Source organism: Ambystoma mexicanum, chromosome 8 (assembly GCF_040938575.1).
Source record: "Ambystoma mexicanum isolate Mex_15411 chromosome 8, UKY_AmexF1_1, whole genome shotgun sequence".
Lineage (NCBI taxonomy): Eukaryota > Metazoa > Chordata > Amphibia > Caudata > Ambystomatidae > Ambystoma > Ambystoma mexicanum.
In genome coordinates, this window is record NC_090929.1 from 839,528,610 (window position 1) to 839,553,121 (window position 24,512).

The 24,512-nt window shown below is 44.4% G+C and overlaps 1 protein-coding gene across 3 annotated transcripts in view; it reads right to left on the bottom strand.

The window, feature by feature from the left end:
* The window catches only part of CDH23 (cadherin related 23), a 3,939,560-nt gene that overhangs the window by 107,031 nt on the left and 3,808,017 nt on the right, over nt 1-24,512 (bottom strand). For all 3 annotated transcript variants that reach the window (XM_069610726.1, XM_069610725.1, XM_069610724.1), the window contains one exon: nt 10,979-11,235. In XM_069610726.1, coding sequence (XP_069466827.1) covers nt 10,979-11,235 — 257 coding nt within the window. The remainder of the gene's footprint in view (nt 1-10,978; nt 11,236-24,512) is intronic.

Genomic DNA, 24,512 nt, shown 5'->3' on the forward strand with positions numbered 1-24,512 from the left:
CGAGATACAACAGACTTCTTGATGCAGATAGACCAAATACCGTGGAAATCCAGCTATATGTTGATTACATCAGATGTAGTCTCATTGTACACGTGTATTGAACATGATGAAGGGATGGAAGCAATAAAAAGATTCCTATCAACAAGATCACTAAGTTATAGAGAACACTCTTTAACACTTTTTTTTTAAATGCAAGATGGAGGAGTGCCGCTGTGAGCTGCCATTTTGCAGTTTGTTTCTTTGCTTTTTATATATATAAAACTCCAGGGAGTCCTATCCTCCGGAACGTGAAGCCTTCTATTTGAAAAAAAAACACAAAAGAAACCCCTCAAAGGCAGTATAATGAAAGTAGTTTCCAGCTTTAATGTTTACACAGGGGAAGACAAGGAAACAGCACAGTACAACGCGTTTCACAGCCTACTGACTGCCTGTTCACGTACAGAGAACTCTCTGTGGAAGATGTTTTTTAAACTAACCAGCATAAAACTCTTAGGTTAGTCATTTTTGTGGTTTTAACAATTCCCTATTGATAGTCCTTTGTTTTTTTCTTTAGCAAAGTGCCTCTTTTAAAAAGAGGCTGTTGCAATAGTCAAGCCTACAGAGGACCTGAGCTTTGGAGACAGTGAGCTTCTGGGGGAAAGTGAGAAAAGGAAGAATACCTCTGAGGAGGTGCAGCTGATAGTTTGACTTCTTAGAGATGTCAGAGATACGAGGAGAGAAGAAGAAGGTGGAGTCATAGATGACACCAAGGGTCTTAGCCTCACAGGAAGAAGCAGGAAGAGGGTCCAGGGTGGGCGGCCAGAGAGAGAGAGGAAAGGAGGGAGTGGGTGTCCCAATGAAGACAATCTCAGTCTTACTGGCATTAAGGCAGAGATCATTGGTGGCATGCCATTCCAGGATTGCGGCCAGACAGTCTGGTATGAGGAAGAAGCAAAGGGGAGCCTGAATGAGAGCTGAGTGTCATCTGCATAACATTGAAAATTGGAGCAGATAGTAGCAATGCAGTGGGCAAGAGGTGCCAGGTAGTGGTTGAAGATCCAGGGAGAGAGGTTAGACCCCCGAGGAACACCACAAGTAGAGAGAGAGAGATAGGAGAGAGGAAGGACCCCAGTTGGACCTGAGAGGGTCAGTCAGTGAGAAAGGAGGTCAACCAGGCCAGGGCCTGATCAGTAATACCAAGGTTGTTGCAGAGGTGATTGAGCAGGATGGCATAGTTGACCATGTCAAAAGCAAAGGATAAATTGAGGAGAATGAGTACAGGAGGGAGATTAGAGTCAAGATTGGAGAGAGAGCAAGTCTTCACAGATGTTCAGGAGAGCAGTTTCCATGCTTCTGGCAGCTCTGTAGCCAGACTGGTGGCCCTGGAGGCAACCAACAGATTGAGTATGCAGCTTTTCAAGAGTTTGCCCAGGAAAGGAGTGATGGAGATCGGGTAATAGTTAGCCAGAGCGGAAGGATCGGCCGAGGGCTTCTTTAGAAGGGGGTGCGCAAGAGAGTGCAAGAAAGTTCCAGTGGCAACAGAGTGATTGCATAAATCGGCCAAGGCTGGAGCAAGGGTGTCAAGATGGTCCTTGATGGTCCTGGATGAGCAGAGGAGAACCTGCTTTGACAAGACTTTCATAGATTGGCCTTCTCTAGAAACATTGTCAGGAGTGAACAGGGTAAAAGAGGAGGAGATACAGCCTCAGATGGGCTAGGAGTGGTAGAGGAGGAGGACAAAGAAGAGAGGGTGGACAGGATGTGCAGAGCTTTAGTAGTGAAATGAGAGGAAAAGGCCATGCAGAGGGCCTGGGTGGGAACAGGAGAGGTAGAGACGGCAGCAGGATTGGCCAGCACCTTGCAGATTTTGAAAAGTTTGTTTGTGTTGTTAGATGCCGCAGAGATGTGGGCTTGGATGTATGCTCTCTTCTTAGAGAGGACAGAGAGTCTATACTGCCTTTGGAGCAGGCCAGTTTGTCAGGGGGTGCGCCTGATGCCCGCCACTTCCTCTCTGCCACCCTACACTTGTGTTTAAGGGCAGCAAGGTCAGAATCATACCAAGAGTTGCACTAAGATTTGGCTTCAAGTGGATCCTCAAGACACGGGCAAGGACATCCACAGTGTTAGGGATAGAGAGATGAAGGTTAGAGAGGACAGTGTCAGGGTATGAGTCAGCCAAAGGTGCAGGAGGAGGAGAGAAAGTAGCAGCGATAGCCTCAACTGACCCACGCTTCATCGGTCGGATGACCAAGAAGGTATATGGCAGTGCTGGAGTTGGGTTGACCTGCGGGGAAGAGAGGGCGAGAGGTTGGAAGAAAGGAGAAAGTGATCACTCCAAGACATAGGAGTGGTGAGAGGGTTACAGAAGGGGAGGTCTGAGGAGATCAGAACATCCAGTGTGTGCCCTGCAGAGTGAGTCCGGCCAGAGGGAAGAATAGAGAGAGAGAATTGCAGAGGTTGCGAAAAAGTCCTGAAGAAGGGCTGGTAGCATCCAGGTGGATGTTCAAGTCTCTGAGGAGGAGAAGTTGAGAAGTAGAGGCAATGAGCAAGGAGGAGAGGTCAGCCCACTCGGAAAGGAAGATGGCAACCTGGCCAGGTGGCCTGTAAATACACAGTTAGAGAGAGGTCAGGAGAGATAGAGAGCCTGCAGACCAGGCATTCAAAGGAGGAGTAGTGCTGCATTGGAATGATAGAACAGGGATCCATGCTGGGAAAACCATGGCTACACCCCCACCGGGATGGTTGGTTCTGGTTTCAGAGAGAATCTTGTAGCCATCGGGAAAGTGAGTGTCGAAACTCGTGACATAGCTGGCCATGAACCAAGTCTCGATGAGACCGAATACATCAAAATCAAGCCCTTCCAGGAGACAGCAGGTGTCAGAGGAGTATTTAACAGCTGACCGAGAGTTGAGGGTAGCAATGTGGAGAAGGTTACTACATTTGAAGGACTTGCAGGGAGGGGTACAGGCCAGATATACACCCTGTGGAAATGTTGGACGTGCCCGAGGATGGGCAGAGGAGGAAGGAAGAGAAGGCTGGGTAGTTAGAAAGGGAGAAGAGAGTGCCAGAGGGGTGTAAGAGGAGGGAGGCAACAGAGTGGCCAGAGAAGCAGCAGGGGGTGCAAAGAAGTGGCAAAGGAAGGAGGCGGCAGAGGCGGCAGAGAGGGGTAAGAAGGGATAGCAGGAGAGGAAAAGGAAGTTGATAAAGCGCAGTGCCACCATTAATGGGAGAAGAGGAAAATGGAGAGAGAACAGAGAACATATGAGGAGTCCATAGGCCTGGAGAGGGAACAACAACAAGTATGTTGGTAAGGGCCTGTCTGGAGGAAGCACTGGTATAGGTATCAGCGATAGGGAAGCCTGGGTTGGAATCCAGGATTGGAATCCAGGATGTCCCTTTTGGGCTTCTTCCTGCCAGACTTAGTGAGAGGGATAGGATAGTCGACAGAAAAGCTGTTAGAAAAGATATGTGAGACAGAGAGCACCATTGGGGGTGCATGGAGGAAAGAGTGGGGTAGGGAGAGGGGTGCCCAGTCAATGTGAGCTTTTATACTGAAAAGAGGAATATAACAAATGAGCAGAATGAATGTACATTTTATATGCAAACTGTACATAAACGTTTGGGAGAAATGCATACGTACAAATACACTAATATACTTCTCAAAACTCCCATGAAAGTCAACACTAACTTTCATGTCAGTTTTCAGAAGATGTAACTTGCATAAATGTATGAATTGCACAACTCTTCACGCCTTATATACATATAAAAACTCACACCAAATTCAAACGCAACTTCAATGTGAGATTTTATATGCATGGAAGGCATACAGGACATGTGCATTTCATGATTAGCATCAAACTCTATACACTCACATACCAGACATATACCAAACACTCATACGCCCTAACCACACACTCTTATGACACACACATTTACGACACATGCACTTATAACACACATTCTTATGGCACACACTCGTAGAAGATGCATACTTACCACACATGCACCAATTACACAAGCACTTGCAACACAGACACTTGCGACACACACACTTGCAACACACTCACTTTCCACGCCTCATTTTCAACACTCACTCATGACACCCACTCTTATGGCATTCACCCTGAAGGCACTCACACTTACAACACACAGACTTACTGGACAAGCTCTTTCACCACATGCTCACATGTCACACACTCTTATGAAACACACATAAAACACATGTTCTTATGACAGACACTCTTACAAGAGACTCAGAAACTTTTGAAACAGACATAAAAATGATAAACTCACCCTTACCACACACACACTTGTGATACAGACAATTAGGACACTCATTACAGACATGCTCTTACACCGCACAATCATATCACACACACTCCTACAACATACGCACAGATGATGCAAACACCTGCAACTGTGAGGAATTCGACCATCCGCACGGTGGGTGTGCGCTTGCCTGGCTTTTTTGACATTTTAAATGAAATTGAATGATGGTAGATCAACCTCTGGAATATGTGTGGGGGTAATCTGCACACATTTTCCTATGCTAATTGCACAAAATACACATGGACCCGTGCACTCCCGGTGGACTATAGGGGGCTCAATTCTGTCACAAAGACAAATGCTCACCCTATTCCTTGGGCAGAAGAGCACATTGACGAGCTTGGCGCTGCCAAGTACATGAGTACCTTCGACCTCACGGCAGGGTATTGACATGTCGGCTTGACAGATGGATAGAGGTCAGCATTCTTAACCCCAAAAGAACACTATCAGTTCACTGTGATGCCCTTCAGATTGGAGAATGCCCCTGCCACTTTATCAGCGGATTGTTACCCAGGTTTTGTATGGTCTGGAAAACTTCAGTGTCGTCTATTTAGAAGACATTGCTGTGTTCAGCCACACCTGGGAGGATCACTTATCCCATCTGAAACAAGTGATTTAGGTGCTGCAGAATACAGGTCTGACTATCAAGGCCACAAAATGTCAGATAGCGCAGGGCACTGTGACTTACCTAGGCCACCTGGTCGAGGGATGAAAGAAACAACCTATCGAAGCAAAGGTACAGACTGTTAAGGATTGGGACATTTCCACACACAGACGCAGGTGAGAGCATTCCTAGGTCATTCATCAAGGGGTATGGGGCAATTACCATGCCCCTGAATGATGTAACTTCCAAAAATGCTGAAGAGGGTAACTTGGACCCCTGCCTGTCAAACCTCCTTTCAGGATTTAAAGGATGGATTGTGCAGGGCCCCAGTTATGAAAGTGCCAGACTATGGTCAGGAGTTCTTTATCAGACAGATGCCTTTGTTTACGGAAATGAAGCAGTGTTAGCTCAGCTGAACTCTCAAGGGGTGGAGCAACCTGTTGTCTACATTAGCAGGTGATTGACGAAAAGGGAAAGGAATTGGGCTGCCATTGAAAAAGAGGCTTACACAGTCGTGTTTGCCATAAAGAAGCTGAAACCCTACATGTTTGGGTCCCACTTTACGATCCAGACAGACCACTGGCCTCTTCGATGATTAAAGGCCATGCAAGGGGAGAACCCTAAGCTTTTGCGTTGGGCCATATGCCTACAGGATTAGCTATGGACATCCAGCACAAGCCAGGCTCCCAGCATGGAAATGCAGATGGCCTCAGCTGGTACTTTCACCTTGATGACGAACCAGGCCCTCAGTAGGGTGGTGGCTCACATGTTGAGGCTGGGCGGCATGTGAGGAATTCGACCATCAACATGGTGGGTTTGCGCTCACCTCGGCTTTATTTAAATGTTGTATGAAATTGAATGATGGTAGATCAACCTCCAGAAAATGTGTGGGCTAATCCGAACACAATTTCCTATGCTCACTGCATGACATACACATGGACCTGTTTACTCTGGGTGGACACAGCCTACAAGCGTCATGCCCCATCTAATTTAGTTGCAATATGACAGCCAAGAGTACATTAAGGCATCTCGGAAGGGGGAATGCAAATTCTTTCTCCTGCCATGGCCAGCCTAATTGACTAACAAACGCTCCATGGATCTGCCCTATCCTTTGTTAGCTGCCGGTGGCACTTTGCACACCAATCAGAGTTAATTCAAACAGGCCCACGGGAGGCCTGGTCACCGCACTAATAAAAGGACATGAAAGCCCCAACAATCTTTGATATGCACTGTGTCAACCTGAAGCCAGCTTCCACCTCTCAATATCATGGGCAGTGGCTTTCCATGCCTGGGACTATGAATTTACAGTGGTCAGCCCCGCAGGAGGACCTATTCAGAAGGTACGAGTATGTGATTTGATGGTGACCAAAGGTTTGGTCTCGCCACAGCTTCAAGGGAAACATGCCACATTAATCAGGCACCACAGAGAGCTCAATTAACCAGAGAGATCCTTTGATCCACAACAGACAAGAAGGTGGGTGAGACTTAGTATTACATGTTTTCCCCCTTTCACCTTTTCTGTTGCAAAGCACTCTAGTTATGACCTCAAGCATACAGGAGATTGTTGGTGGGGACCCAGGATTGGTTCATTAAGGCCTACACCAATCACTGGGGCCCATTTGGCTTAAAAAGAGGGTAGATACCATCTTTTACCAGATCATCTGAAGACTTTGCAAGGAGTAACAAGAAGAACTCATTTGGACCCTGGCTGAAGGTACAGTCTGCCTTACAGCTTCAGCCAGTAAAGGAAGGCCAGGATTTCCAAAGAGGGAAGCAAGATCCCCCCTAAACATCTCCCAGGTAACAGAGGGAGATACTGAATCCAGAGGACCCTCTAGCAGCTCCAGAACGTGTATCCAGCCAGCACACAGCGTGCCCTGCTAGGCTCAGCAAGCAAGCTTCCTAGGTGGGACATGCCAGAGAGTCTCTGAACCAAACCAAGGACAAGGCTGTTACCTGCAAAACTCTCCTCAACTTTGGGCCATCCACCTTAAAGGGCAACACAACCTAGGGGTGCATCAACAAGCATCAATCAGTGTCTGCCTTAACAGACATTTTTGAGCCAGAAGAGCCCCTCGAGCGGCAACTGACTGCACCACTGACTGTTGTCACGCCACAGTCGCTAACGTCTTCCACATGCTTCGACTAGTGCTTCAGACCCACCAACCAGCACTGAGACAATGATTCCTGACCTTGAGCCGCCATGGAGGCCAGCCTGCAGCCTTCTTCTATCTTGAACGCTGCTGAAGGAGCTGCAAAGCACCCTGAAACCAACTCAACCATGTCGAGCACCAAGAACTTCTACAAGCACAATGTCCATTGTGGTTCTGTCCCCCTAGTCCTTCTCCGAAGGCCCCAAGTGACATTTTACAACCTATTGCTCTCTTTGTGCTGAAACCAGCTATCCTTGAACTATTGCGATTCATTACTTTGACGACGACTCTCCTGTCATGATCTGGAGTGCATCCCTTTTCCTTCTTAAAATTGTCTGTCCTCTGCATTCCTTTACAGGGTGTGTTGTATTTTGTAGTGTGCTAGAACTGTCTGTTCAATAATAATAAAGTAGATATTTTTATACATCCTTGACTGGACCGTCCATTTTATCATTGGGTAATAATTGTATTTTGGCTGTGTTGCAACTAACCAACAATCCACGACCATGCAGAGATAAGCCTGCCGTGCCATCCATATTACCAACATTCCCAGCGGATTGCTTTTTAAAACTTTGTGCTTGGTTCATCGTGCTCTCCAGTCCCAAGGGCCGGAATATCTGTGTGCTAAGTTCCTATGCTATGTTCCATCGCTGTCGGCTTCTACTGGCCTACTTGTTGTTCCTGCCTTTCACCGTTCACGTTGTGGTGGGTGGGCCTTCTCTGTTGCAGCACCCTGACTTTGGAATGGACTGCCGCTTCATGTAAAAAAAATTGGAAAATCGCCTTGCCTTCAGAAAGGCTCTTAAAGCTAATTTGTTCTAACACTGTTGTAGTGTGCACACTGTTCCTCTCTCTTCTCCAGCGCCAAGATGCCTTTGGTGAACGTGTGCTCAATAAGTACGACTAACATAACATAACATAACATTGGAGAAGGAGGTTTATAATTTGCTTGTATTCCCAATTTGTTCGGATCCCTTCTAGTGTACAAGAGGGGGTGGGCTGATTGATGGTTTAGAAACCAATATTAAACCCTGGACCATTGGTGCCCCGAGAGTTGATTCATCACAAAGACACAGACACTTACAACATAGGCACATATGGCACAAATATGACACACACTTAGAAGATACACTGTTACACCACATGCTCTTACAACATACTTTCTTATGATACACTTTCTTACAACCACACTCTTATGACACAGACTCTTATAACACAAGACATTTACGATACTCACACTTACAAGTCATGCTTTTACACCACATGCCCTTATGCCACACACACATATGCCACATGCTTACGCCACCCTCTTGTGACACCCACTGTAACAACACACACACTTACCAGATGCACACACCTATGACACACGCTCTTATGACACACGCTCTTATGGCACACACTTTTATACAAAACATATTGGTGATATAAACTATGTACAAACTTTACAACTTGTATACACCAGACACTCACACAACAAACATTCATACACCTTACTTCATACACTCTTTAGACACAAGCTCTTATGACACACAATGTGTGACGCACACTCATGCAACCAAGTCATCTATGTATAGAAGGGCTAGAAGACATTTGCTAAATTAATGGATATGTTTAACACAAACTCGACATGCATGTGTACGAAATGTACATTACGTAAATGTACACTCCTACACGTATACAAACTAACATCACTCAGAACAGACTTTAATGTTCATTTTCTATGTATGAAAGATGTAAATTGAGTAAATGTATGAATTGTAAACCGTATGACTTATATGGTCACATGCTGATACACTCATACAGCAAACACTCTTACTACATGCACCTATACAATATACACGCATCCTTAACATGCCATACTCCCTGCAAAAAAAACACTAAAATTAAATATACTTTTTTTTAAATCTAGAGTTAAGGTCAATCTCAAGAAAACCTAAAGTTTACAAAGATTGGGAATAACATAGTTAAGGTATAAGCATTCACTGCATAGCACTAGAAATTCATCCATATACATCGAAAGTACATGCATTCATTCCATATCATTATAAATCCAACCTTATCCCTTCAAGTATTAGGCAGGTTACATCAATACCATAGTTGATATTAGTGTTAATGTTGGATTTGTAACTTCTGTCAAGTGCAACCCCGAATTAATGGAAAGAAGGATACACATGGGTATGAAAAAAACATAAAAACTAGGACAATAGTCCCAAGGGGTATCAGGTCTTGACCATGAAATGCTGGCATGTCTTAATTTCCTCATATGAATAGACAATATGCACTTAATTTTTCTGCACCAAAATGTTGACATATATTTCGTAACACCATGTCCATACTCATCATCAGGCTTTGGGTCTCATTATTATTGGACTATAGATATAATAGTAAATTACACTGTTCTGTAATATGTTAAGAATGCCTGATGGCTTGTTCCACCATGAAACATTTTTTTTGTATAGATGAAATGAAATATTAAATATTTCAAGTCCCACAATAAGTGGTGTCAGCTTGATGGTGGTTAATGAAAAAAAGGTAGCAAAAGCAAAATTCCCTAAACGTTAAACCAGTTTTAAATGTAAATTATTTATTATAACTTTTTAAATTATATATATATATAGTTATCAACATTTAAAGGTTTTTCACTTTTAATTCGTTTTACATAATTTGTTTCAACTGATGTACGTTTGAGAACATTATTAATACTTTTAGCAATTATTTTATGATTTCAGCTTCTTATTAAATTAGGGAGGGATTCGCTGATGCAAGTTTCATCAGGAGGACAGCTGTGAATCCACCAACAAACTAAGAAATATTGGGTTTGTCTTTCCCTCCCCAATCCTTATAACTCAGCTGTAACCTTCTCTAGTCCATGTCTTCGGGCCCTTCCAAGCGTATCTTTAACATTCTATCCTTCCAATTCTATTAACACTATTTTACCCTATAACTATGTCCCCTTGTTTTATATTAAACCAGAACATGCACATCCATACAATAAGTACTATTGAGTGTTTGAATGTGAAGTGTTTTAAGTAGTAACTTTTAACACAAAGGTCCCTTGTGTTGAAACTGAATTTGTAGACCTTTTTGTGTTGACGTTTATTTGTTATTTTTTTAAATCTATACATTATTTATTGTCGCCATTTAGGTTACAGTTGTTAAAGTAAGGAAAATATAGCATGGGGAAAATTAGGGTGTGGGAAAAAGACATTGGGCCTCATTCCAACATTGCCAGTATCCTGGCATTAGAGCCGCCATGATACTGGCAAATGTTGTTACCATTTCCCACACCCGATCCGGCGGCAGTGACGGTGTAAATCCCCATTCATGGAGTCCCATAGGACCTGTGCTGGTAATTGGAGCTTTTTCTGCAGGTAGGGCGCCTGCCTTACCTCCAGCATTCAGCTGGAGGTAACCCAGATGCCCCACCGGCAAACCTGTAGTCAGCCGGTCCAGTAAAGTGCTGGTATCTATGAATATCAGTATTTCTTTTTACCAGACTGGTCGACTTAGAATGAGGCCCATTATCCTGCAGATCTGATGCAAATATTTTAGTTTAATACATGACTGGCTCATGTGTTCATAAAATTCAATAAGCACCTTGACCTAATAATGTGGCACAACATGCCTTTCTCTTTATATGCAACAGTGGAAACCTCAGGGGCGAGTGCAAAGGAGGGGAGTGGCATAATAAAACTATAAACATTGCTTTGGTGAGCACCCATTAGCCATACAACTGCTCTGCTTTTTGCCACTTCAGCTCCACACATGCTTTCTTATCCACCAAAACATACAATCGATTCCTATGACTGACTCTATGTGTAGGTGTGGGGAGATGCTTATACAGGATGACATTCTGAAATACCTGGCTCTTTGACTGAGGAAGCGCAAGCCAGGATTCTGGGACAACGTACAATACCTGCACATCATCTGTGTTTACAATGGCTCCGGTGATGTTTGATAGCAGGCGAATGAACTCCTCTTCGAACTGACGGACCCGGTCTGGGATCTCATTGATGACAATCTTCAGCCGCTGGTCATCCCTTAGGATGTAGATACCAACGATGGCTGTATCATTGTGCCCCGCCAGATCTGACGCCATGATGTCCACCACAAAATATCCAGGACTGTATGCCGTGAAGAGGTCATAGGTCCGCACAATCCCATCAACATGACCTGTTCAGAAAAGGGAGCAGATCGTTATAAATGATCAGAAATTCGACTACTAAAGAAGAATTATAAAACACATTTTGTTTGGAATTCTGCCATTGATTGTAGAACTCATAACTTTACAGTGTGTACAAAAGAATCTAGCCTACCTAATGGATTGCACAGTCAGTCTCCAGAGTTTCCTAACGCTTACAAATGAAAGACCAGTTCCCTTAGCTTGGCATCCTCTAACAGCTTTACCATTGTTCATTCAACATGTCACTTCTTCAGTGTATAGCTAAGCATGCTCACAGCATGTCCCTCTGAACACATCCGCTTTTGACTCAGTCGCTAAGATGTCCTGTGATTCCACAGTGAATAGAAAACGAAGCAACAGACCATTGCCTACAATTTGCTGCCATCACAATCATTCAGACCCAATGCCAACCACACATGGGCTACGCGATGCTGCTGGTTCTGTAAAGAGGCGGTCCATTTAAACTGGCCTGCCTCTACGGCAGCGTTCTCAATCAGCTGCGAAGTGGCACACATGATATACACAACCCCTAAAAAGAGCCGATAACCCCATCTCTGTTGCTTGAACTAACATTAAAGAGATTTGCTGGTATGCTTTCTTGTTTGGCAAATGTGCCACTGTCCCCATTTTAGGCGCTTTCTGAGAAGATGGTGTTATAATATGGGATCATAGGTACTTCTTTTTTTTTATCTAGGTATTTGTAAGGCTTTTTCTTCAGTCGATGGGCCCAGATCCTATCACACTATTTGTCATGTTGTTTTCATAGGGCATAGGAATAAGCATCATGTCTCTCCACTCTGGGCTGCACAGGCAGGTTGTAGCCAACTCAGCCTTCTTCTACAGGTGACGTGGCCAGATTTTCAGTGCGGGCACTGGCAATGTATAATCTGAGAGCACGCTGGCATTCTAAAATTGGGATCTTATTGGGAATGTCACATTCGGAAATGACTGGGAATGCCAAACTGGCGTTTCCTGTCTCTAACGTACTGCCGTCTGGGTGCTGTAACTGCATTGCATGTTGCTACTGCAATGCTGCTGCATTGTGGGTCTGGAGCATGGTAGAGACAGGAAATGGAAAGGGGCCAGAGAAGGCAAGTGATGTGGGGAGGTGGGAGTGGATAGAGATGGGCATAGTGGGCGTTAAGCGTTGGTGGTTTCAGGGAAAGTGGCGGGCACAGGGAGGGAAGAGACATGTGGGTGGAGGTGAATGTTGGGACCCTCCGATCGGAGCAAAGGAAAAACGGCACAAGGTCAAGGGCATCGAGGGTGGCACTGGTGCACCAAAGCCACAAACCCAAACTGGTAGCTTACTGGGAATGTCAGACTGGTAGGTTATTAGAAATTTCAATCTTAATGGTAATGTCAAACTGCGAGTTTACTGGGAATGTCAAACTGGGAGCTTGCTACTGTAAGAATGCCAAGCCACAAGCCTACTGGCACCCCCATTACAGATCACGACACTAGGCATATCGTGGATTATCACAACACAAATCATTCCATATATTAAATATTAAATGACAATGCATACACACGCACATGATGTGTCATATCACATTACATAACATCATGACATAAATATCACAAAACATCTCACAGCATATCATGATATGATATCGTGACATTAAATATCCTGGCATGACGTTTCACTTATGAGCACCTGATCCATGTCCTTCAATCCCATAGGATATGGTATTCTGATGCATGCCCCAGAAAACAGAACAATGGTGCAACTATGGGTGTAGAAACACTTGTGTACAGGCGCGTTATAAATGACTTATCATATATCATATATCACCACGTCGTGCTCTAGAAACTCAGAGCATGTGCTGACCTGGGGCTATGCCATACTGCTTTATCCTGCCACTAATATTGCTTTTGTTTCTATTACACAGGGGTCGGCATTGAACTTAGTGCAGATGGAACTTGGTGTTGGCCGTGAGTTGTCGGGACACTTGGGCTTTGGCGTTCAAACATTGTTAACTGGAGATGGGGTGTTCACTGCACTAGAGTTAAAGCTCTTGAGGCAATCATTTGTATGCATCATTTTGTATCACTGTTTTCTATTTAAGTTCTTTGAGGATGTTTAAAAGAAACCCACACTAATCAGGTGTTTGCAATGTAATCAACCCTCATTTCCATGCTCCAGAGGATGTGCAGTCACCTAGCTCACCCTCTCCATAATCATTTAAGGGGGGGCAATGTTTCATGGCATTTGGTTCTGATGTTGACCTTTAATGCTCTAGTGGGAGCTGATTTGTCGGGCAGGATCAATGTTATATTTCGATTACAAAAGATATCCTGGAATGTATCAACTGATCCATGGCAACCCTTGCTGCCCTTTTGTTCTCTAACTACATTCACCTTTCACACAGTCTACCCAAAAACACTTGGCCCCTGGGCTTGGCAGTACCCCAATCATTATTCCACAGTTTTCCCCATGGAAACTGTAAATCTAACCCTGGATCAAAAAAGCCATCATGATTTTACTGTGCAGCTTGAGCACATCTCAAGTCCGTTATGCAGCCGTTATTGCCTATTGCTCTTGGAAACCGCCTCATTTTCCGTTGCCCCATCGTTCCCTACCTTATTCTGCGGCATCTACACACTTTGCCCATGCTCTTATCTTCACCCTGCTGCTTTTTCCTTTGTAGACTAAGGTCTGAATACCCTCTGCGATTGGGGAGGCACAATACTCCAAATTCCAGACAAGCCATCTGCCCGGAGAGCACTATGGTGGTGATTTGCCACAGAATAAAAATCATGTAACGTAACATGTTATGACATGTATCATGACCTGCTATATATCTTGACGTGAAATATCAGGACATGCCATATGACTTGACATACCATGGTATCCAGTGATTTTAACGAATATAAAACAGAGAATGAATTTAATAACAAAACTTAAATAATGAAAAAATACCAATTTTTTAAAAGAAAATATATGGGGTGGGGTAAGAGGTTAAAATGGGAGGGGAAGGTGTTGTGGTTGGTTTAAAAGCATAGGGAAACAGGGGGGTTGGGGAGGAAACCCAAAATAAAAAATAAATCGATAATTTTCTTTGCAAAAGTTTTGTTGTTAATTAATTCTCTGCTATTTTATTCGGTATAATCATATAGAACCCATATCATGACTTCAAATGCCATAGCATACCAAGATATGCCATTAAATGAAATATTATGACATACCACAACATGACATACCATGACATATATCATTACATGACATGTATCATAACATAAAATATTACATCATGGCATATCATTGCCTGACAAGACACACATTGTGGAATAGCCTGCCCACCCTACCCATTATGCAAGCCAAAGGCAGGGAATTCCTGCGGGTGCAGAGCTTTTCCTTACTGCTGTGGTTACGGATGATTGACACCTCGCTGAAAGCTAAGGCCCTGGACCAACATGAAGATTACACTCCCTTCTTTACAACACCAGGAACTGATTGTAAAACCTGACGTCATAAGGCGGGCAATCATAGGTTAAGTGATCATAAAGGAAACCAGCCATTATATGGGGTTGGAAACGGGATGATATTGCACAGTATGCGCAAAGTGCAAGTACAGTAACTAGAATTGATGTACTAAGTGGCATACTGAAATCGGCCATGATGTGCCAACTTCGCAAATGGAAACTGGCAAACGTCTGAAACTGGCATAATGTGAAAAACTGAGTTTCATTAATTTGCTCTCTCTCCGAGAAGCAACTCTATTCCTTCTTTGAAGTCCGAAGCTTCCATCCGTGGTGCGCCTCTGGGTTTTGCTTCATGTTTAAAATCTCTGGGTTTTTCTCCGTAATCCTCCTTTTCTTTGAAACCTCACTTTTTAAAATATATTACTCCTGTTCCTTTTCGTTTTGCTGGAGCAGGCTTTGGACATTGGTAATTCGGTTCTGTCAGGACTTTTGCAGTCCACTCTAGCTTCCCTGGATGTGGTCTTCCACGCTGCAGCCAGGTTGATTGACAGGACCTGAAGGTTTGGTCATTTACCCCCATCCTATTCCAACTGCGCTGCTTCCTTTTAGATGCCGGAGTACGTAACCAGGTAGCTTGTTTGGCCGATACAGCTCTTCACAACCAGTCTCCCAGTTACTTCCCTCCAATTTGGTGGCTTCTGGTAGTTCAAGTAGTCATCGGCGTAGAGATCTTACGTTAGGTGGTTCCCAGGTTTAGGCGTGTGTTGACTTTTAAACAATCTTTTTCCAGATCCGCCACGGCTTGGCCTGAAGAAACACTATGGAGCTCATATATATACATAAAAATGTAAATGTTTGTTTGTTCAAAATCTTAAATCTCCGAAAGTTCTTCACTGATTGCTTTGAAATGTTGACACAATGTTGCATTTGAATAGGCGCATGTTTTTATATACTGTAGGTGCCTTTCCCCGTCTTACTACGTGTGAGAGAAAATAAAATAACCAACACTACCCCTTGTCGGGGAAGGAGGCACTGAGACCCGGCTGCAAGAGTTCAAAGGATGGTTTATTTCTCCAGCTAGGAAATAACCCAAAAAACCCCTCCAACCCTCATTACATCACACTTATATTTATATTAATTAAAGTAACTCTAACAAAAAATGCTAAATGGACCCGATTGGTCAGGAGGTGTGGTGCTGTAGGTGTGGGTGGCATCTCTTCCTTCTGGTTGGCTGAGTGGCTGACGAGATGATGGACGTCAAACATCTTGTGCTCCACGGAGGTCAGGTTCCGGTCACTGCAGTCACTACCTAAGCTAATATGTTACACACTAAATAACAAATTATTTAAAACATTTTATGCTACTTGTCACATTTCTACATAAGTCACACACAATGATTATTGTCAGTACAATTGGGTCATTCGTGGCTTTAATTGGAGGCCTTGACCTTATTGTGCATGTAGAAGAATCAGGCTGTGTTTCACATCTTTTCCTAGGTTTCAAACTCATTAGTACAAATAAAAACATATATAGTAGTAAAAATGCTTAAGGTTAGTAAGGAGTGTATTGGGTGGGTTTCGCAGCACAGGCGAGGGTCTGGCACTTGAAAGAAATACTTTACAGGGGGTGCAGGGTCAGGATGGCAATAAATTGTTCTAATGGGGGTGGGTGGCTTGCACGTTTATGAGAACGAATCGAGCAGAAAGTGCTTAGCTCATCCTGGTTCACATGCCGGTTCTCAGACGAACAGTGATCTCAGAGGAAGAAAACTGTAGCATATTGATTGTTGCAACTTTCTCCAGCTTCAGCGTGAGAATGGAAGTGCAGAGCTTTCCTTCGTAGGGGGAGTGCAAGGGTGGGGGCCAGCCAGCTGGCTGCGCGCCTTGTGTGTGTGTGTCTGTCTGTCCTTGGCTGCTGCGGTGGAAGGGGAGCTGAGCATTGCTGTACTATCGCAGTGAGGCCTGTTTATCCAAGATGGAGTCGAAAGGGGGCACAAAAAGATGGATGCCCCGTGTCCTGCTCAGTAGTCCCATCTATGTAGTAGTCAACCATGGTTAACTTTACATAAGGGCAAGGGGCAGTCCCACTACCGGAGGCACGTGGTCCAAGCCTTGTACTGAGGAGCGTACGACGTGAGGGGGCCTGAGGACCCCTCGCTCCCATACAATACCGACTATACATAGATGTCACACCTGTGACAGGTAAAAACATGCTTTTTCTGAAAAACAGCGCCATCTGTTGGATGTAAAAGCAACACACGCTATTTTACGATTCCGGCTCAAATATGTGCCGAGGAAGCAGCAGAGCGACGTGCAGCCAGACTTTAGGATGCACGGTTGCGAGCACGGTGATCACGTTCTGCAGCTTCAGATCTGCTTCGTTCTCAACAGAATGAACGCAACAGGCTGAGAGTGGCTAAAATAGAGAAACAGTAGATCAGCGGCAAACACAACTCCGTGCTCAGCAATCACGCAATTACAATCGCTTTGCATTCCGGTACAACCCCGCTGATGATTATAGTTTGAGCCGGCATGTTCTCATCGGCACCATGACTGAAGTGTGTCCTTATTGCAAGGCTCTGAAATTTAATGGAGAAACTAAAGGATTGTGTTGCGCCACAAGGAAAATTAAACTGCCTCAACTTGGAGAACCACCAAAGCCATTAAAAACTACCCACAAGCATTGTCAAATTAAACATATTAGAAACGTGCGCTTTCTCTTTTCTTTCTTTTCCATTTAACCAGACTGAGCCACAGCAAAGCGTGTCCGGGGAGAGCTAGCTTCGTAATAAAACGGAAGTTGACCGCAGGGGACAGCTTACGTTTGCACTGACGTGCAAACAGGTCCCTCATGGCAATTTTCATCATTTGCGCTGCAGAGTGGAAATGAGAAGTGTAAAGAGACAGCGGAAGCCTCTTTACACTTCTCTATTTGCACTAGAGTAAACACTGCCTGCTATATACGCAAGGCATGCAGTGTTTGCAATAATTTCAATATAGTTTGCTATAGGAATTTATTGATTTAACGCCAGCATGAAAATCTCATGCTGGCGTGAAACCAAGTTGGTTTTGAAGGTGGAGGGCAAACGGGAGGCGGACCCTTAACTTCTGTTATGCAATGGCGTTGTCAGGAACCAAATTTAGGGGGGCACAGAGGGGGCAAAAGACAAAAGTAGGCGGGCCACAGACAAAAGTAGGGGGGTCGCTGATGAAAGGGAATGTGTGATGTCACAAGCACTCCTGCAGAGAAGCTTTTGTGCCCACCAACTACCAAACCCCACTGCACCTCCCCTCCCCTCACAATGTAGGCACAAAACCATTAAGTCACTAATGACCCATCATTCACAGTTGTGCACTACATTCTGATTGGAGGGGCTGGTCTTGACAGCAGAGGGAATTTAACAGCTCTTCATTGTTCATTGCGGCCCTGTGTGTGTGCCGAGCGGGCAAACAAAGCACTGCAGACAGTGCAGAGTGAGTAGCCCAGCTGACGTAGGGGGCCTAATGGGCGGGCAGGATTTCAGAGGAGGAGGCCTGTCCCCCCCCAGGCTCCTCCCCAGTGAAGCCACTGCTGTTACGCCCCTTGCCCTCCACCTTCAAAAACAATGAAAATCCTGCAGAGCCTGAATGGAGTCATTACGACAAGAGTAACCGTGGCTCCACCATATACATTCCTGATGCTTCAAAAGTGAGCTCCTATCTCTCCATGGAATGGCCATAACCGGATGTTGCTCCAGTTCCAAATAAATATCTGTCTATGGCATAATGCCTATGGTGATTTAGCTTACCTTGATCCAGTAAGGTTTTTTCTGCAGTGCATATTATTTTACCAGTTCTATTGTGATTGAGGGTTTATGGGTATGATTTACAAAAGCATTTTACGATGGCGCAATTCTATCGAAAACCGTCTTGTGAATCAGGCCCTATGTGTTTTATGGGATTTTAGGCAATTTCTGTATTTTATATCTGATTATTGTAGTGCTCTGACGCAACTTAGCTCTATGTTCGCACATAAGAACTAATAAATAAATATATAATATGTGGATGTGCGAATGATCGATCAGTGAATTACGAGACATGTGTGTGGTATTGCTGACTGCAATATCAAGAATGTGTTCCAAGCTCTTAAATTATCGGCATGCTAAAATAGGCATTGGTTCATAGGGATACTGATTTAGTAATGGAGGAAAGGTGTAAACTGCCCTGTAAATGGGCAATGTCGCAATTGTCATCTTGCACGTTTTTGCGCTTGCGCAAACTTTGATTCAAACTGAAGTACTTTACTTTCATAACGTTATCCTTGATGCAGCCATTGAAATTGAGATAGACAGAATTAACGGGGTAAGTCTGACATCTCGTGGTAAGTAGAGGAATAGGATAAAATTCCCAACTAACACTTTCGTATTTCAGTTAATGGCTAAAGACCAGATGTGGGTGCAACCTCTTTGATGCCGTCATGCTGGGCACAACAGCTGCGCTTGCAAGCGACCGTGATGATCAGATATTTGGGTAATTTTATCAACTCTGAAAAGGAGAAAAATAGACTTTTTTGTGAAGGGCCTTACTATGTAATAAAATGCTTGCAAGAACAGATTGAAAACACGCGTTTTAAAAGTGGCATCACCAACCGGCATTCTATCGGCCTTGGAGACGAACTTGGCGACAGAAACATCTTTCTTTGGATATGATTCTGGAAAGCACGCATGTTAAAGTACTTAGCTGCCCATTAACCACCACCACCACTACTGACTGAACTGACTGGAGCAACACAGGAAAAGACATATGAAAAAAAAGTTACTGATGAGGAAAAGCGTTCTGCTGAAAGGAAGTAACACCTCTGTACCGGCTCGTGAAGAGGCACATCCACCTGGCGCTTTTGCTCTCTGCGGCTAATCTCCAAGTGAGGGCGGTAGAATGCCGCAGAAAACTTTAGGATTCGTTAGGGTGAACTGGATTCTGACACAAACGATCACAGATAACGAGTGCAGGTGCCGCCAAAGGATAGTTGTAGGCCCTCATTACAAGTTTGCCGGTATCCAGAGGCATACCAGCAAACTGACCTACTGTTTCCGCCACCTGATAACCCGGAATTTCACAGGTAAGGGCGGTAAATCCCCATTCCACGGAGTACCATAGGACTCCACAGACAGGATTGCCGGCATTTCTGGCACTGGTTAAGCCGGTGCCAGAAATACCGGCTGTTTTTTGCTGGTGGGGGCCTGATTTTCTGCCAGCTCTTGGCCGGAAGTAAATTGCTGGTCACGGCATCACCAGTAATTTTTCCAGACCGGCACACTTATAGTGACCCCCAGAGTCTTGAAATAAGAGGTGTGTCTCGCTTGCTGAGTGGGCCTTGGCAAATGTTTCACAGCGCTCATCTCCAGGGAACTTGTACAAGTTTGGAGAGGCCAGGGTAGTTTGTATCATTCTTTGGAAAACAACATATAAACATAATAGTCAATGGCTACAGGAATGAAGGGGAGAGTTGGGGGATGTTTGGGCGCGTGGCTGGTACTCAGTAGGGACTCCTTATGGCCAAGTCAGATCCACCAAGGCTGGGAAGCGACAAGGTCACCACCGTCTTCTTACTGGATGACGCAGTGTTGTTGTCCACATCACCGATGGGGTTGCAACAGCCATTGACCTGCTTCGCAAAAAAATGCATTGAGCTTGGGCTGTTAGATCAATGCCAGCAAGACCAAACCAATAATCTTTAGCCCAAGGAAAACCAGAGATAAACCTTTCAATCTCTGGGAGGCAGCCACAAAATTCCATGGCTGTTGCACCTGGAGATATGGCTTTTTATACTAGGCCTAAGCGTGCACTGGGGAAATCCCCAGCTATGCTCACGGCTGCTGAGCTAAAACAGCCTATTTAAGGTATAGGAGAAATAAAGCAAGTTTAATGTGCTCCACATTGACCAGTGGGCCGGACTACCAGAGATGTAAAACACTGGCAGGCTACAAGGAATATCTTGATATTATAGCTCCTCCCTATACTTGAGTATTATATATTAGACTCCAATTGGGTACCTTGCCATTGAGGTCAGTCACTGCCACCCCGGACAAGAGTAAAAGATGCCCAATTTGTGATGCTGAGATTTAGAGCTCTGTTCATTTTTTGCTTTTATATGCAGGCTTTAAAGATCTTAGGAGAACTTTTCTGATACCATTGTTTACACTCCTTGGAATTTCAGCAGCTAGGGAAGCCAAGCACCTTTGTAAATCAGCTGAACATTTGAATGTTGTATTTTTTGTTTCTATGTACATCCGCCGGGCATGGTACAAGAGGAATAAGCTGGTAACTTTTACAAGTTGAATTTTACCTGCCTCTTGTACAAGTACTTCATGACCCTGACCTTGTACTTTAAATTTAAAAAAATTGTGGTTTATTGTGTAGAGGGAAAATCAGAACATGCCCTCCATCCCAGAAGACCCTTTAACCGGAAGAAGAACCCGCGACAATATGGTCGTCGTTCATACGAACTTGCACCCATTCCCACTGCTCCCAAGATGGACAATTATGACGAGAGATACCCTCTCAGCAGACCCTATAATCCAGCAGTATTGCAAATCCTACCCAGAGTGAACAAAGAGACACAAGTCAGAGCTGGAGACGGTTACATGTACAGACTCGACTAAGCCGGAAGACACCAAGCCACTTGTCCTTAGAGACACCATGACGACTTAGCTATGTTACACATGAAGCACACACACACACACACACACACACACACATTCAACTACACCAAGAACACAGGTATACAGTTGTATAGTTAGATGACAGTGACATATACATACTGTCTAGACTTTTATTATTTAGCCATTAGGCCTACTACAGCACCGCAGTAACGCAAGAAGCAAGAAGAGCCTCTTTAAATGCTTACAGGTGCTCATATGCAAATAAGCCCATGGTGTGGCAGGAGCACTCAACGGACCTGACAGCCATAATGCACTAACCTACAGGCTATAAGAGGATGTGCACAGTAGAAGCCAGACAATGACTTAGGAAATATAACAGGCCGCGATCAGCCTAGGAATGAGACGCCAAACCTCATAGAATTATGTGCAAGCGGAACTACTGTGGCAGGAGCGAAGCTGCCACCAAGGTCGCAATGTTGCAAATGACATTCCTCACCGGCAGCAGGAGAGGTGAGCTCTCTGACAAAATGCAGAACAATTCGGAGTTTCTGGGCTCACAGACATGGTCTCCAAGCATGTGATCTGGCCGAGCTGAGGGGCTGCCAAGATTGGGGCCTGAGAAGAGCAACAAGCTCCGCCGTCCAGACAATAGCTGCAACAAAGTTGTCACAGATATGTTACAGCACTGTGTTGGGAACTGGAGCACGCTCATTACAGCTATGGGTTACACACCGCCATTATGCTGACATAAAGTTTATGGATGTTTGTACTTTGTACTTTGTACCTTACGGCTCATGCTGAATAAAGGTTTACAACAACAATAGGGAGCAAGGGAGAGGAAGTAGATCCCAGATAAGTCAGGGGATGTCGTAAGGCATGGCCCAATGTGGCCTGTGTGACATCATGCCCCGCTCCTCTGACCCCCAATATGACGCCCTTAAGTTTGCCAATTGCATGCTGCCTGACTTCAATGCCTGGCTATGTTCTCAACGTTTTTAAAAAAAGGACATGACCAGCGCCTCCCCTAATGAGGGAAACATCTGGCTTTATAAAATACTTCAATTTTATTAGACTACTGTATCAAATACTTTTCAAGCTCAGCATGTCTCTGAATCAACCAACTGATAAACAAGCAACAAGGCATTTCCCCCCCCAGGAGAAGGAACCATCTCAGCACCGTGGATGTGTAACCGCTTCATACCAAACTCTGGTGTAATGATCAGCGACCGGCAGAACCACCCTTGAACAGGGAGGTGAATCCACTGAGACTCCTATACAATTTGCATACTGACACCCAATTCCCATTTGGCAATGATGATGATGCTCAGAAAGCACATACTGGTATGGGAAGCTAAAGGAGAATGAAACCTGCCAACATTTATATGCACACCTGCAACCATGTCACCACCTGTAGAGGAGGTCCCAAGCACGACCCGCACTCAAAGCACCCATTTTGAAGTGCCAAGAATGTTCACGCTGAGATACGTGACGTACAATGAGCAAATAAACTAGCAGAGTGCCACAGTGGGGCTCTGCCCGGTACCGATTAGACCGACAGCACCTGTTGAAGTACCAGCACTAAAGAAAACATGGACAGTAAAGTACCCATTAAGGAAACCATATCAACAAATAAAACGGAATGAAGATCGTTTGAGTGCAGTCCCTGTAGAGGCCAAGAAAGTCCTAAAAGAAGATGAATGATGATGTAACAAGAACTCGGACTGACTCTCAGATAAAGAACACAATGACCTGTGAATAACTAAAAGAGACGAAACACCATGGATAAGCGACATCCTGAGTTGAAGTTAAAAGGACGATTTCAAGTATAAGAAGCTTATGCAATAAGAGCAATGAAGATATGCAACCAGTTTACATGTGTACATAAGCTTGAAAAAGCAAGAAAGCTGAGGAAATCGTGTGGCTTGCTATGCTTAGTAAAAAAAGTAGATGCAGCAAGTGCCACATATACATATCTATGTCAAAAGGAGCACTTTATATGACGTATATGTCCACTTTGCAAAAGGACAGAACCAACCGCAAGTTACTAGAAGCCGCAGGAGTGAAGGCCCTTAAACACGGAATTGAAAGCGAAAGACAGAAATGAAACTCAGATGCATGAGACCCGTGCAAAGAAACCAAGGTCATCTTAGCTGACACAGGCTAATACAATTTATGACACCAAGAGCTGAGTATCCTGTTCAAAGGAGTCAAAATAAGCAACACAAGGCATTTGGTGGACAGAAAGCTAAAATCAAATGCACGAATTACATGGAGACAGAGATGATTTCACAGTGCCTAAAACACATGACCTGCCAAGCAAGAAGAGTTGGGGCCTTCACACCTACGCGCAGCTTTGAGCCATACACAGATTTCCGAGTTCTCCCAGACAGAGAGGCAGCATTGAGGCCTACAAATTAGAAACTAATTGACACATGGCCAGTGGGTTAGTGATGGATGCTGGTACTGGTTGGTTGGAGGCTAGGGGAGCTGACAGGCACCCTGCACCTGGCTGACCATTCTGAATGCTGCTAAGCAAAGTGGAAAAGTACAAGGTAACGTGGGATCAACTCAATCACAATGTACCAAGTAATCTAGGATCCTATAGTAAGTAGAACCAATGAGACGTTGTACTTTTAGTGATGTTTCCAGTAGCCATTTTGAAGGGAGGGTTTAGTTGCCCCACCTGACATTGTCTATCCAATCCCCTCTCCCCGTTACCATATACAGATATAGTACCTATAGTAAAGTTACCTTCCTATAACCAATAGAATTGCATGCAACATTTTTAGTGTTTCACATCAGCGATGGTGAGTTTTTAGTATAAAGGATGCGATTTTTGTGAAGTTCATTGGAGTTGAACCGAGAAGGAAGATCGAACAACCGCTGATGTTCATAACTCCCCTTTTTTTGTACTTGTCATTAAACAGACTCCCTTTGCCAAACCATTGAGTTTTCATTATTGATTTGATGCTTGAGTACTAATCTGCATCCCCATCCATCTCACGGGTGCTGCTATTCCATCTTAAAATTCTGTTTGGGAAAACCCCAGTCCTATGGGCCGGCTGGGGTCCCTCCTGCACACACCTACCACATAAAACCACTAACCCCCCTCCATCACATTGATGACCTATGCCAAATTTGGACAAGGGAACAGGACATTGTAGAGTTTCCCAACAAATGTAATGAATTATATCATGTTAA